Consider the following 13564-nt stretch of genomic DNA (forward strand, 5'->3'; position numbering starts at 1 on the left):
ATTCCCAATTTAGTGTTTTCCTGAATAAATTGATCAAATATAAAAATTTCAGTTAAGATTCTGTAAGACTTTTGTGTTTTTATTTTTTTAAGATTTTATTTATTCATTTTAGAAAGAGAGAGCGAGCGAGCAGCGAGAGGAGCAGAGGGAGAGGAAAAGAGAGAGAATCTCCAGCAGACTCTGAGCTGAGCACAGAGTCCCATGTGGGGCTTGATCCCAAGACACTGAGATCATGACCTGAGGCAACACCCAGAGTCAATGCTCAACTGAGCCACCCAAAGCGCCCTGATTCTATAAGACTTTTAAAAGATCATTAAGTCTAATGACCTACACATACGCATTGCCCATTTGCCCTTCTTCTACAGCCATCTCTTCATATTGTTCCCTTAACAGAACAACAAGAATAGACACTTGTCTGTACTTTGGGTCAGTTTTGCTTGAAAGTGTGCTTTCAGGGAATGCTTTGAGTAGTGATGTCATCTAGTTCATACATTCTCAAGGAAGGTAATACCAGCCCAAAGGGGGTGAAGAAAATCTTACTCTTTTGATGTATAAAGCCCTGATATACATACTGTACATAAACAGATATATGGTCTATCTATGGTGTTAAAACTTCGTGGAGGGATGATTAGGGGGAAAATGTCTATTGCTCCCTGGTGAGGCAATAACGAAAAGGTTGGGAAACATGGACTTAGTGTTATAGGCTCTCCCTCCCCTGTCCCTTCACTCCCACCCCACCCTCACCAAGTACCTCCAACACCTTACTTCCAACCCTCTCCTCTGTCAGCCTGGCCTCCCCTTGCCCCATTTCTTCCTATGAGTCCACTGATCTGAACATTCTAACAGGTAAAAAAAAAAAAAAAAGTGAATAGGCAGATTGACTTAAATTAGCAAGCAGATCAGAGGGGAAAGCAGATAATTTCTCATTTGATTTCTATTTACTCATTGGGGAGAACCTTATTTTAAAGTAGAATTTTTATCTCCTAGGTGGCGCCTGGGTGGCTCAGTTGTTGAGCGTCTGCCTTCTGCTCAAGTCATGATCGCAGGACCCTGAGATTGAGCCCCGCATCGGGCTCCCTGCTCCGCGGGAAGCCTGCTTCTCCCTCTCCCACTCCCCCTGCTTGTGTTCCCTCTCTCGCTGTGTCTCTCTCTGTCAAATAAACAAAATCTTTAAAAAAAAAAAAGAATTTTTATCTCCTATACCCTGTTATCTATTCAAATGCTGAGTTTGGATATGTTTCTCAGTCTTATTCAGTGCATTATGTGGAAGGAGAACTTGACTAGAAGTAAGAAACCCTGGAGTCTAGTCCTGATTTGATCATGTGTTAGCTGTGTGAAGCTGGGAAATTTACTTAAGTTTGATTTTTTATCTTCTTTAGGAGAAAGGAGATACAAAGGCTACCACCTGCTATCTCGGCCTTCCAGGACTGTCATGAGGATTAAAAGAAACAAGAGATGTGAAAGCATTTGGTAAATTGTGAAAAGACTATAAAAATAAATAAGATAGTTACAATTAAATTTTCAAATTTTGTGTCCCAGAATTTTTTTTTGAATATGTGTGGGTATAAGCTGAGCCTTGAGCAAACTTATGAATCAGGCACTAATAACTGGTAAGAACCTTTCCTACAGGTCAGCCAATGTCTTAAGTCTCCTTATTCAGTCAATCTCTCCATATCTGGACAACCAACATGGCATCTTCCCACCATTATGGCTCCTAGGACCATGTAGTACTCAGTGGCATAGCTGAAATAATTCACTTTGATAAAGCTCATAGAGGACACATAGTAGATGCTCAATAAATATTTCTGAATGAATAAATGAGGTCGGATATTCTATGAAGTGCTCAAATAAGCCCAGTGCATATAATTACTCATAGCCTATCAACAGTCAAGGAAAAAGAAGGTTCATACCATCATCTGTGTAGTCCACAAAATATAGTTCTGGAAGCCCAAGTGGAGATATGAAAACTGGATGGAATTCATCTCTGAATTTAATGCTGGGTCCTTAAGGAGAAAAGCATTTAAAGTAATTAGAAAAGGAAGTCAATGGGTGCTAACAGATGTTGCTCACTGATAATCTAGAGTGAAAATTGTGACACAAACAACACCATTTGCAAAAGAAAACAATGTAGCATTCTAAAGGACCATAGGTATCTATTAATGAAAATGAACTGCATTTCTGAAGAGTTTAAAAAGAGAGACAGATGTCTAGGTTATATACCTAAGCTAGACTAAGGAACATGCTTAAAAACCACCCACCCACTGCAGTGTTCCCCATGATGAGGGGGGCCTCAGGGAAATTGGCTTTCAGCTCCAGAAGGTCACTGAGGGTCACAGGGGCAATCCAGGTGGTTCTCTCCCCTTGGAATGTCAGCCTTCTCTTGTTTGGATCTGCCATTCTCTGCAGAGAAACAAATCCAACAGGCTTTTGAGTAAGGCTGCTGAGCTACATGCCATGAGTATATCCACTGCTCTGGTTGTCCAAATGGCCTGATGGGTCATTTTAGGTTTCTGAGGTGACCTACCTTGTATTGATCAGGAAAGGATGGCCTGTTTGAAACTACTAGATTGATAAGATCCATGTGGGCACCACTGAATAAACATCATAATAGGTATCTCTCCATCAACAACTGCGTATGGAGTAGAGCAAACTCTACCTATATTTGTGAAGTGAGTGTCTGAAGAGGAGGCATCATGGGAAATGAAAATGAAAGTGTCTTAGTTAAAGGGCCAGGCTTCTTGTTCTAGGTCTGCCCTAACAGTGACTCAAAGGGGCCTCATTTTTGGGGATTCGGTGTTTCGGTATGACAAAATTTGCTTATAGGCAAAATTATCCTTGAAAAATCTCTTAAATCATTCACCAGGTATAGTGTAAATTGTTTTGTTTTTTTTTACAACTCTCTCTATACACACATATATATGTCACACGTGTGTGTATATTCTTTAAATAGTGAGTCCAAGTTCTCACACTCTGAGGGGTGTGTGGGGACTGTGACCCTCTGGGAAGCCAGTAGAATCATATCCCCCATCTCATGTTCTCTTCTGAGCATAGTCATGGAATGCAATGATGAACATACACACTATTTATATTATTCTATTTCTTCCCACTGAGTTGAAATCACAGAAACTAATAGTAAGAATAATGTAATTCCATTATAATAAATATCATTTTACAAAATATCTTTAACATATCTCACAGTGTAAATGTGTGACCTTGAATAAGTTACCTATACTCTCTGAGCTCAGGATCTTTGACTGAAGGCGTGAACCAAAGCATGTCTGAGGTCCTGGCAGTACCACTCTTCTAAGCTATCTGCTTGAAATTATTTATAGTGGAACCGAACAAACTCATAACGTGGGTTATCACACTGGACACACTTCCAAATTCTAATGTCTAAAACTCAGTAATTCCAGAGCATACTGCAAAAAGGCTTGTACCACGGTCATGTTATGAAACAACAAAAGTAAAGCATCTTACTATTAGTTCAGGAGGGAATATAGGTTCCTGGGATGGATCCAAGGGCTGGAATTCATCTTCATTATACAGTTTGGTACACATCTCAACAAAAACAAAACAAAATACAAATAGAACTTCAGAGTTACTGAAAGATGTACAGGAATTTCTAAGTGTGAGACTTCAGAGTCAGGACCATACCTCTGACACCCCGGACACAAAATGGAGGTGCCAAAGTCACAGAGTATCCCTGAGTGGAATTGTTCCCACTCTTAGAGGACTGTAATGGTTTCCTGGGCAGATTTACTGGACTCTGGGCTTCCTCATTTGGCATCAGGAATTAGGTTTTAAGCTTCTGTGCTGGGTCTCAGGTATTATTAACAGATATTTATTTGCCATGAGCATGAAGATGCACTGCTTACATCTCTCATAGTACTTGTTGAGGGGAAGGGTGGTGGTAAACCAGAATAAGGCACAGAAAATTGTAAAGCTTCTGAAGGAAAATGCTTCTGTGGTGATTGGCCTCATGGAAGTCATGGGCCTGCTAATTTTTGAAGCATTTTAAGACTCTTTACTTCCTGAATTCACTTCCTTTTACTTTACTCACTGGAAAAACAGGAAATGAATACATTTGCATTTATGTGGGTATTTTTCAGTCAATCCCAGCTGAAGGAGAACACCAGATACTTACTTTTTCCTGTCTATTTACAAAAGACCTCTCTTCTTGATCCATGCAACATTTTCCTGATCCTTTCAGTCCACAGACAGTTGATTCCTTAGGAAGTAATGTAAGAATTTAAAATAAATTCATTGGTCAGTTCTTAAAACATCAACCCGAGTACTTGCAGTCCCCAGGCCCCACAGGAGTGATGGAAGAAGTAACAGAGCATGTCCTTGCCTTCAAGAGCTCTGTAATGGGGTGGAGCAGAGAACAAGCCAGTCATCACTGAACAATTAGGGAAAATTACAGGGAGTGTGTAACCATGCTATGATAGGGTCTTGTTAATGTGTCACTCAAATCCCAGGGGATCATGAAGGAGGTCAGAGGAGGTGGGGTCAGCCAGCTAAGGCTTCCACTAGGGTGAGGTAAATGGAGTAGTTAACAAGGAGATCATCAAAAAAACCAAAAAAGATGGCTTTTCTTTATCCTAAGAGTGATACAGCATGTATCTTTAACAAAGTCCTGGGAAGGCAAACTGCTTTTAAGACTTACTATACACAAAGAAAAATAAACTGAAAACCTGAGTTTTATTTGGGTGTTATTGGAACTATTCTGAATTATTTGGGTGATTCAAGTCCCAAACTATTTTACCTTATTTTCAGGACACTTCATGCAGACCCCAACTAGTGGTTTTGGCCTGAATGCCCTGGTCAGTTACTGCAACTCTAGCTAATTGTTTTCATTCTTGTTTGTCCTTTTCATGTGTAGACACAACCCAAGGCTTTGGGGTGCTTTGGAGACCTATGGTTTGACTTTGTACATGGATTCAAGGAGTCCTGGGTTCTAGTTCCTGCTTTAACACATAGTAACTGGGTTGAGTTTGTTAAATTAGGAAAATAAAATCCCTCCCAAACAGGTCTGTTCAATTTAAATATGCAAATGGTAAGCACAGTATCTGACACATAGGAAGTGCTGCAGAAGTGGTGGTTGATATTTTTACCTGTAAGGAATTTTCTATAGACTTAAGAAGGGATTTGGATTTTGTGACAATGCTGTTCACAATAAAGGAACGAATGACAAATAGCTGAATGTGGGGACCCAAGTGAGTGAGATAAAAATATCTATCTTTTCATAGGTAGATTTGGTCTCCAAGAAAATAATCATGTAGCATTAGGTTGAATCTTGAATCATATGAAGTTGCTGTTTTTGTGAGTCAAAATGGTGGAAAACTGACTATTCATATGTTTCAAAATGAATGGTCTCTTACCCAGGATTTCAAAATAGCTGTGGTTTATAAAGCTTTTCGGATTCATTACTGGCCTAAGAGTAGATTTTTTTTCAAAGACTTTTTGGTATTTGGAATTAACTTGTGTAACTTGAATTGGTTTTGGTCAACCAAAATTATATAAAATTAATTTTACCATAAAAAATGGGTACTAGAAATCCATCCTAACTGAAACCTCATTGATATTTAACGTTCTGAAAACTTAATATATCTCAAAACTACAGCCTCCCCCACCTTGTGCCATAGACTAAATCATTCTTTACAAACTTCCTTCATCCTGTCTGGTTCCTTAATCTCTTAACTTTGAGGATGACTTGGATTTCTTCTTAACTGTATCCTTTATTGTCTGGAGGTTATGATTCTGGCAATCCCCTCCCTGAAAGTTATCTTGTTGGGTCCGTATCTACCACACTGCTCTAGGTCCTCATTCCCTCATTCATGGAGGACTGCACTAGTCATGCCCTCATCCCTTTTCAGGCTTATCCTTCTTACTAGCAGGTGCCAAGAAATTTCCCTTTGAAATACTGTTCCCATGTTACTCCTAGCTTGAGAAGAGACAATGACTATATGTTGGTTACCACCTTTAAGTCTAAACTCCTTAGCCCAGAATAATATCTTTTTGCTCCCTAGTGCTTTAGCTACATCAGTTTCCTAGTTGAACCTTGGACATCTTTTTCCTACTTCAATGCATTTTCTTACTTGGAATTTTCTGCTGGCCTCTCTTCACCCACTCATTCCTATCACTTCTTTTAAGACCTAGCTCAAAGCTCCCCTTCTCCAATGTTTCCTTTGTGTCTTCCCTTCCCACTGATTAATTCTCTTTAATTCATGTTCCTTCAAAACTGATATACACGGTATAGAGGATATATTGAACTTTTAATATCTTGCTTTTTAATTGTCTTTATTATTTCTTAGTATATATATTTTTTCTTTAAAAAGTCTATAGTCTTAGTCTACTAGTCTAAAATAGTATAGACTAAGGAATAGAGTTCAATAGAGTTTGCATTTCTTGAAGTCATGTACCATATATTTTACTTCTTAGGAAAGTGCCTAATTTAGGACTATAAATAAGATATATGCTAAAGGTTTATTTAAAAAATACCAACAGTGGCATTCAACAACTTTCAATGTCAGAAAGGTCAACATGAGGGTATTTTAGAAATAACTGAATGCAATAGGATGATTTTATGCAAATGTTAATATATTAAATCAACTGAAAAAAATTTTTTATTTTAACTTACCGCACAGAAAGTTTTTCCACTTTCTACAATTGGTCGGTATCCAGTACAGCAGCACAAATTACCTGATGAAGAAGAGATCAATTTTGGGGCACCTGGGTGGCTCAGTCAGTTAAGCGTCTGTCTTTGGCTCAGGTCATGATCCTGGGGCCTGCTTCTCCCTCTCCTTCCACCCCTCCCCCTGGCTTGTGCTCGCTCTCTCAAATAAATAAATAAAATCTTTAAAAAAAAGATCAATTTTTAAGGAATAGTAATGAAATATATTCCTTATTTGTGCTTCATTTTTTCAGTGAAATAGCTCTGTTTGTAATTAGATTCTTTTATTGTTTCTTTTGGAAACAGCAATGTTCTTCAAAAAAATCTTGTGATTACATTTTCTTCCTGAAATATCACAAAGCTCTCCATAATTTTTCCAATCAACTCTTCCTGCCTTATTTCCCACCCGTCCTAACTCATGTAACCCTGCCACTCCCATAACATCTCATGTGTCTCTTTGTTAAGCTTTTCTTACACAGTCTTTTCTTTCTTACGTGTTCTCTTAGGGAGAATATGTCCATTTGCAGGGCCCCAGCCCCCTCTTCCATGGCGTCTGCTCTAATCCCCAGCCAGAGCTGTACCACTCACTATCTGGATCCTTTTGCAGGCCTATTATCAACTGTGCTAGAGTAGGGTCATTTATGTATATGCTTCATCTCCCTCAATGGAACTTAACATTCCTGGAAAAGGAGAGGAGTGTCTTAGATTTCATGAACCCTCCCAGTACAGCACAATGGGTGTTCAATAAGTACTTAGTATTGTTTTAATCAGTCAATATTTCCAAAGCATGGTGGAAAAGATAAGGAAATGACTGTCTTTTTACAAAGTATATTCAAATTTTGTAGCCAGTAGAAATGATATTTATGAAGAGGTTTTAATAAAATGAAAAAATTCTTATGTTATTCTGTTAAAATTGTTTATACAATATAAAATCATATATACAGTAGCTACAGTATTTAAAATAAGAAAAAAACTATGCACAGAAAAGACTGAAAGGAAACAGAAGTATCTGTGGTGGTTTTCTGAGGGCAGAAATATGAGTTTTTTCCCTTTTAATTTTTTTTTGCATTTTTCATAATAGGAATGTGTTGTTTTTATAGTAAAAATTAATTTAAAATGATTATGTTCAGATGCAGTTTAACAATTTCAGAAGCAATATAAATGTGTGGATTGGGTAGGTTTAAACACTGACACACCTTTTAGTGTGGATTATTTCATTGAATAAAGATTATCCATTCATGTTGGGTTAAAATTATAATTGAAACCATAGGCCAAAGTTTTAGTAGTACTTTATAAGAAACTGAAAAATTTTGAGTGAAGAAGTTGTTGAGAAACAAGGGAAAATATTAAAGAAATTTTATATGCCACTTACCATAAAATTTAAGTTGCATCCCTTTGTTTTAGTCTACATCTTTTCATCATAATACTGAATTTCTGTCTAGGTCTGTTTACTGAAAGGGACAAAAAGCTTTCTTATAATATTTAGAGGTTTACTTTCACAGATTTCTTCTAAGAACTAGGGGCCAGTTACCTTGAAAGCGGGTATGTTTGTTATAGAAAACTACATTTGTTTACATGCTTTTGTTTTGTTTTTGTAGAAAATTGTGTTTATCCATTAAACTTGATAGTTATTTCATTTTAGAAGACTGAATTTCTCACTAAGTTTATCTGTGATAACTAGTTGCTGCCCATGACTTCCTAATCCAACCAGAACATAAAGAGTAAAGCGTCTGAAAGTCTATCCTCTGTAGAAAGTAGAGTTAACGAATGATTCCAGCAGATTAATTTAAAAATAAACACAAAACCTCATTCTTCCACACTACCCAAATTTCCACACTGGGAAAAGATAGTATTATAAGTGTTAGAAGAGCCTATTTGAATGCTTTGTAGGGGGACACTGGGATCCATTAAGGGAGAAAGATTTATAATGAAATCAATATTGCCCCAGTTCTTGGCATCACTGCTCACAAAAGGAAGGCAATACTTCCTGGAAAGTATTAAAGGTACTAAAGAGGGCCTCATGTTAGCCGGGTGCCTGGAACCTCAAAGTGTGCCACGATGTCTCTCCATGGGCTGGGATTTCCTTTCCTAGTTACTTGGGCACTTCCCACCCTAGGCCCTGCCTACAGAGGACTAAGAAGGCTCACCTCCAAGAGCTTTGGTTATCTGCTCCAGGGTTGGCTCTGGGTGGTTCCTCAGCAGTGTGTAGATGGACATCACCATCCCCGGGCTGCAGAAGCCACACTGTGTGCCATGACACTTGGCAAGTCTTTCCTGGGTGGAAACAGTACACTATTTATGCTTCAAACCTCTTGTTTCCCTACCCTGGACACTAGAAAGGAGTGCAGCTTATTTATTTAGCTTTCCAGAAATGAGTGCAGGGTAAAAGATGTCACTCTGGAAGAAAAATATTTCTATTTCTTGAAATATTTCTATTTTTAAAAGCCTTTTTTTTTTCTCCTCTCAATAGAAAAGCCTCGTGGCAGGTATTAATTGACTTTAGTCTCTAGACTGATTTCTTCATCTGTGAAATAAGAAATGTAGCTTAGGGCACAAGTAAAATGCTTTGGAGTCCCACTCCTGTGAGTTTTAGTCCCTATTATACCTCATTAACTGTGTGCCTTGGTGATTTACTTGACTTTTCTTCATCTTTAAAATTTGAATAATAATGATATCTACCCTACAGGATGGTTGTGAGAATAAATGAACGAGTATATGCAAATCACTTAGTCTCTGGCAAGTCATTTTCATCCCCTTCTCTATCTATATTATAGAATTTTTGATGGACTAAATGAGAAAATCTATACAAAAGCTTTGAAAATTGTAAAGCGTAACTTAGTAGTATTAGACCATTCATATATTTAATTCATGCACATTTAACTTTAATGCATTTAAACAACAACAAAACAATAAAAATAGGTGGGGAACATGACTCTTTGGGTCCCTCTTGTGTTTCTTTTCTATGTGTCTCTCACAGGGTACTCAACTGGCTGGCTCGAGTGTGCTTCACAGGTTTTTAAGTAAACATTTTTCAAATGTTTCACCCCTAAGATGGAAGCCAAATACTTCATCTGTAGCTCAGCTGGAAGGACAGATATTGTTCTAATGTTAGAGGGTAATGTGTTGGATTTATTGCTAGATGGCAAGTTGCTTCGGATGTGGCATATAAACCTGGCTGTAAATGTGATGGTAAATGTTTAGCAACCGAATCTCTGGGGAAAACCTAATTTGTAGCTTCTATCAATTTTAAGTAGTATAAAGTGTCTTTGTTTTAATTTAGGGGAAGGATGGGGCTGAGAAGTAAAGATATATCAAAACCGAAGAAGGAATCTTGATTTACACACCAGTCTCTAAAAAGAACCTTAGTCATGAAGCACTGATTATGGCAAAATGAAAATTTAGAAGCACAGAGGATTTCAAAGTTGGTGAGAGTACAACAGACTATGTGGGATGCCTATACCAGCACCTGGTTCCAGTCCCATTACGCTCTTACCTGCACGGGATGAATCCTGGTGCCGATGCTTTCTACACCTTCCACTGTTGTGACAGCAGCCCCATACAGAGAGCAGATGGGCACCAGGCACGCTGTAACTGGAGAATGACTGTGATGGGTATTTGTAAAGAGAACACACTGGAATCATAGGGAATGAATACCGTCATTCGGGGAGTCCAGGGAAGTCAAGGGACTCTATTTTCCTGAGAGTACAGAGAATACTAGATAAAAACCCATAGATTTCTAGAAGTTTCTAGGAAAGAACTTACATATGGCTGGCATCAAATGGCAGAGAGAAATGGAGAAAAAGAATAATGAAGAGTTTTGTGTAAGACCTCCAAGAGACCCTCATTCTTTATTATTTCTCATTCTAGAGAGAAGAAACCTTTTATTCTTCAGACAGAACACTGACTTGTATAAACCCCACCATGGGGTAGTTTAGCCCATTTGATTTTCAACCACATGCAGTTTTTAAATATATAGACACTCTGCTTGCATGCTAGTCCAATTAAATCAGAATCTGTGGGGCGAGATCACTTCATCACTTTTTAAAGCTCCTCAGCCAATTCCAATGTATGGCCATGTGTGGAAGCCACCCGTTTATGCCCTTATCTTGATCATCTTTCCCACAGTAGAGTCTGTGTTAATGATGAAGTGGCTGTGGTTAGCACCAGATTCTCATTTCACTGGTTGGGAATGGGGTCCAGACCTCATTAGCCTAATTTAGCTCTTTATTCCCACTCAGACTAAGTCCTATTCTCTTTCAGGCATGAGATATTGTCCTTCTCCTAAGGAATTTTTCCTTTATTCTCCTACCCTGGAAGACAGTAAGCATGCTGGTCTGAAGAAAAGACAGGGGCACCTGGGAAGCTCAGTTGGTTAAATGGCCTACTCTTGATTTTGGCTCAGGTCATGATCTCAGGGCCATGAGGTTGAACCACTCATCTGGCTCTGTGCTCAGTGTGGAGTCTGCCTGAGATTCTTTGTCTGCCCCTCCCACCCCCTGCACCCTCTCTCTCTCTAAAAATAAATAAATAAATCTTAAAAAAAAAAAGGGTGCTGCTTTTGGCTCCACCAGCCCTTTGGTCAGAGGTGTTTGGAAACCACCCAGCTGGCTGGCGGGGGACCCTGAGAGAGTGCTTGGTGAACAGAGAGAGTGTGCAACGGATAAATTTTTGTTTTTTGTGTCCTCTAAGTACCCCTTCCCCATATTACGTATAACTTCCTCCCTCTTAATCTCAACCTCCCCTTTCCTTTCTCTCAACAGCTCTTCCAGTGTTCATTGCTCTCCTCAGTCTTACCCTTGTACCTCATCTGGAAAATGGAAGCATAAGCCCCATGCACTCTCAGCCCGCCACTTCTCACCCAGAGTCGCAGTCACTCCCCTGCGCTCTAGGCCAGGAGGGCAGGAATCCTTCCTCCTCCCCTGTGCTCCGGCTCTCATTCATTCTTCTCTCCCCATGGACCTGCTCCACCACCGACAGTCCTCCTAACCTCTCCTTTCTACAGTCTCATTTCCCTCAATTCCCTTGAATTTAAAAGTAAATTCAAGTGTTTGCTGTCACTACCCAAAACCAAACCAAACCAAACCCAATGTCTCTCTCCAGCTATGGGCCCATCTTTCTTTCCCTTCTTAGTCAAGTTTCTTAAGAGCTGTCCACAACTTCCCAGCCTTTCAGCCATTCCTGTGCCATCTGCACCTCATCCTCCAGCCTCGTCTCTCCACTGACCTTGCTTGCTCCAGGAGCAATCTAATGGCAGTGGGTTACTCCCTGGCGTCTCATACTCTCGATCACTTCTACCTTCTTGGAACGTTCTCCTCTCGTTCCTCCTTCAACTCGGACTACTCCCTCTTCCTCTCTGTGAGATGTCTGTTGTTCTATAGTGTCCTGCACTCCTAAGTTCTTCTGCAGTGTGCTACATTCCAGATGGCCCAGGGCTGAACACCTGCCTTCACTGCCAACTGGCCCACATGATCTTGAGCCAGTTATTTAACTTTCTTTGCCTTGGATTCCTCTTTTTTCAATGTGAGTGATATTAAAGCCTATCTCAAAGTTGCTTTGGGGACTAAATATGGTAATATATGCAAGCTACTTCGAACACTGATATGATAAGCATTCAAAAAGCGTTAGCTATTTTTATTACCATTGTTGATATTTACAGTGATAGCTTCCAGGAAGTTATAGCCCCAGATGTGACCTCTTCTCTGAGTGAGAGAACCGTTTATCTTGATGCCTGTGGACAATCCTTCTTAGGCGTCCCGTAATTGCCCTAGTGCAATGTGTCCAAAGCTAAATTTACTGCTTTCCCTTCCTCTGTGCCTCCTCTCCCAAGTTCCCTACTTTGTGGACAGCACCACCCAGTGACTTAAGACAAGAACTTGGAATCATGCCAGACAACTCCTTCACCACCACTTTCAATCATAGTGAGCAAATTTGCATTTTAGGCTAAGGTGATTTGAGACCCTGTTCAGCCCTTCCAGGCAAATTCCTCTTAGTGTATGTCAAAGCCCCAAATCTTCTACCAAGACAGAAGTGTATCACTACTTTGTGTTTAAGCCATTCTTGCCTGACCCCCCCACTCTGAAATCTCTTGCTTAAAAGCAAAGTAGCATTTATATAGCAACAGAGACCATGACCCTGAGAGAGGGGCACCCAGGACAGGTACACTCTCATGGAAACAAAGTCCACGGGAAAGATCCAGAGCTTAGGAAGTTGTGGGCTGAGCAGGCTGGGAGGTAGTGTTGAGTGCGATAAACACCTGGAAAGAAAAGAGGGGAGTGCCTGTGGGCAGGAAAAGATGGAGGCTTTGCCTCCTTCCCAGACACAAAGGATACTGGATCTTCTTGGTCTTGGGGTTGTATCTTGACATCATGACAGTGCAGGCGCCACAGCCCCCTCCCCCACAGCTGTCCTTGGTGCCCGTGAGATAGAGTGGAAGGAAGGGAGTCAAGGAAAAAGAGGGGTGCGGGCCACTTTGCTTTTTACGCTGTTCTTCCTCGGATACAGGTAACGACTAACACGTTTTCTTGAGTCTCACCGAGGTGTCTTGTTTAGACAGCTGTTCCATTATTTTGCATATAAATGAGCCCAGTGATGAAAGATGAGAAGAAATCCTTACAGACTCACACTGCCTTACCTGAAACTCTCCTGGCCGGATGCATTTCTAATGTAAAAATCTCCATATTTTACAAAGGTAGTAAGATAGTGTTCCCAAGTGGGGCTAGGGCAGCACCTTGTAATCAAACACATTAATGTTTTCACAGTGAACCATAGGGATATTCACACTAGACGGGGAACAGGAAGACTACCAAGGGCCTCGTGAGAGATCAGGGTTTACATCCAAATGAGGTGTAAAAAGGCTTTTGAATTCAGAGTTGTGGACAATGGGTCACTGTG

General features: G+C 40.0%; 1 protein-coding gene across 1 annotated transcript in view; it reads right to left on the reverse strand.

The window, feature by feature from the left end:
* Positions 1 to 13063, reverse strand: part of LOC112835703 (aldehyde oxidase 4-like) — a 52597-nt gene extending 39534 nt beyond the window's left edge. The window contains exons 1-8 of the mRNA XM_025887305.2: positions 13003 to 13063; positions 10167 to 10275; positions 8821 to 8947; positions 6641 to 6702; positions 4145 to 4228; positions 3478 to 3558; positions 2259 to 2400; positions 1911 to 2003 (exon numbers count right to left, since the gene is read on the reverse strand). Of these exons, the coding sequence (XP_025743090.2) occupies positions 1911 to 2003; positions 2259 to 2400; positions 3478 to 3558; positions 4145 to 4228; positions 6641 to 6702; positions 8821 to 8947; positions 10167 to 10275; positions 13003 to 13040 (736 nt within the window). The 5' untranslated portion in view covers positions 13041 to 13063. The remainder of the gene's footprint in view (positions 1 to 1910; positions 2004 to 2258; positions 2401 to 3477; positions 3559 to 4144; positions 4229 to 6640; positions 6703 to 8820; positions 8948 to 10166; positions 10276 to 13002) is intronic.
* Between the last annotated feature and the right edge of the window lie 501 nt (positions 13064 to 13564).

Source organism: Callorhinus ursinus, unplaced genomic scaffold (assembly GCF_003265705.2).
Source record: "Callorhinus ursinus isolate GAN/ISIS: 27379988/994484 unplaced genomic scaffold, GSC_fseal_2.0 scaffold2, whole genome shotgun sequence".
NCBI lineage: Eukaryota > Metazoa > Chordata > Mammalia > Carnivora > Otariidae > Callorhinus > Callorhinus ursinus.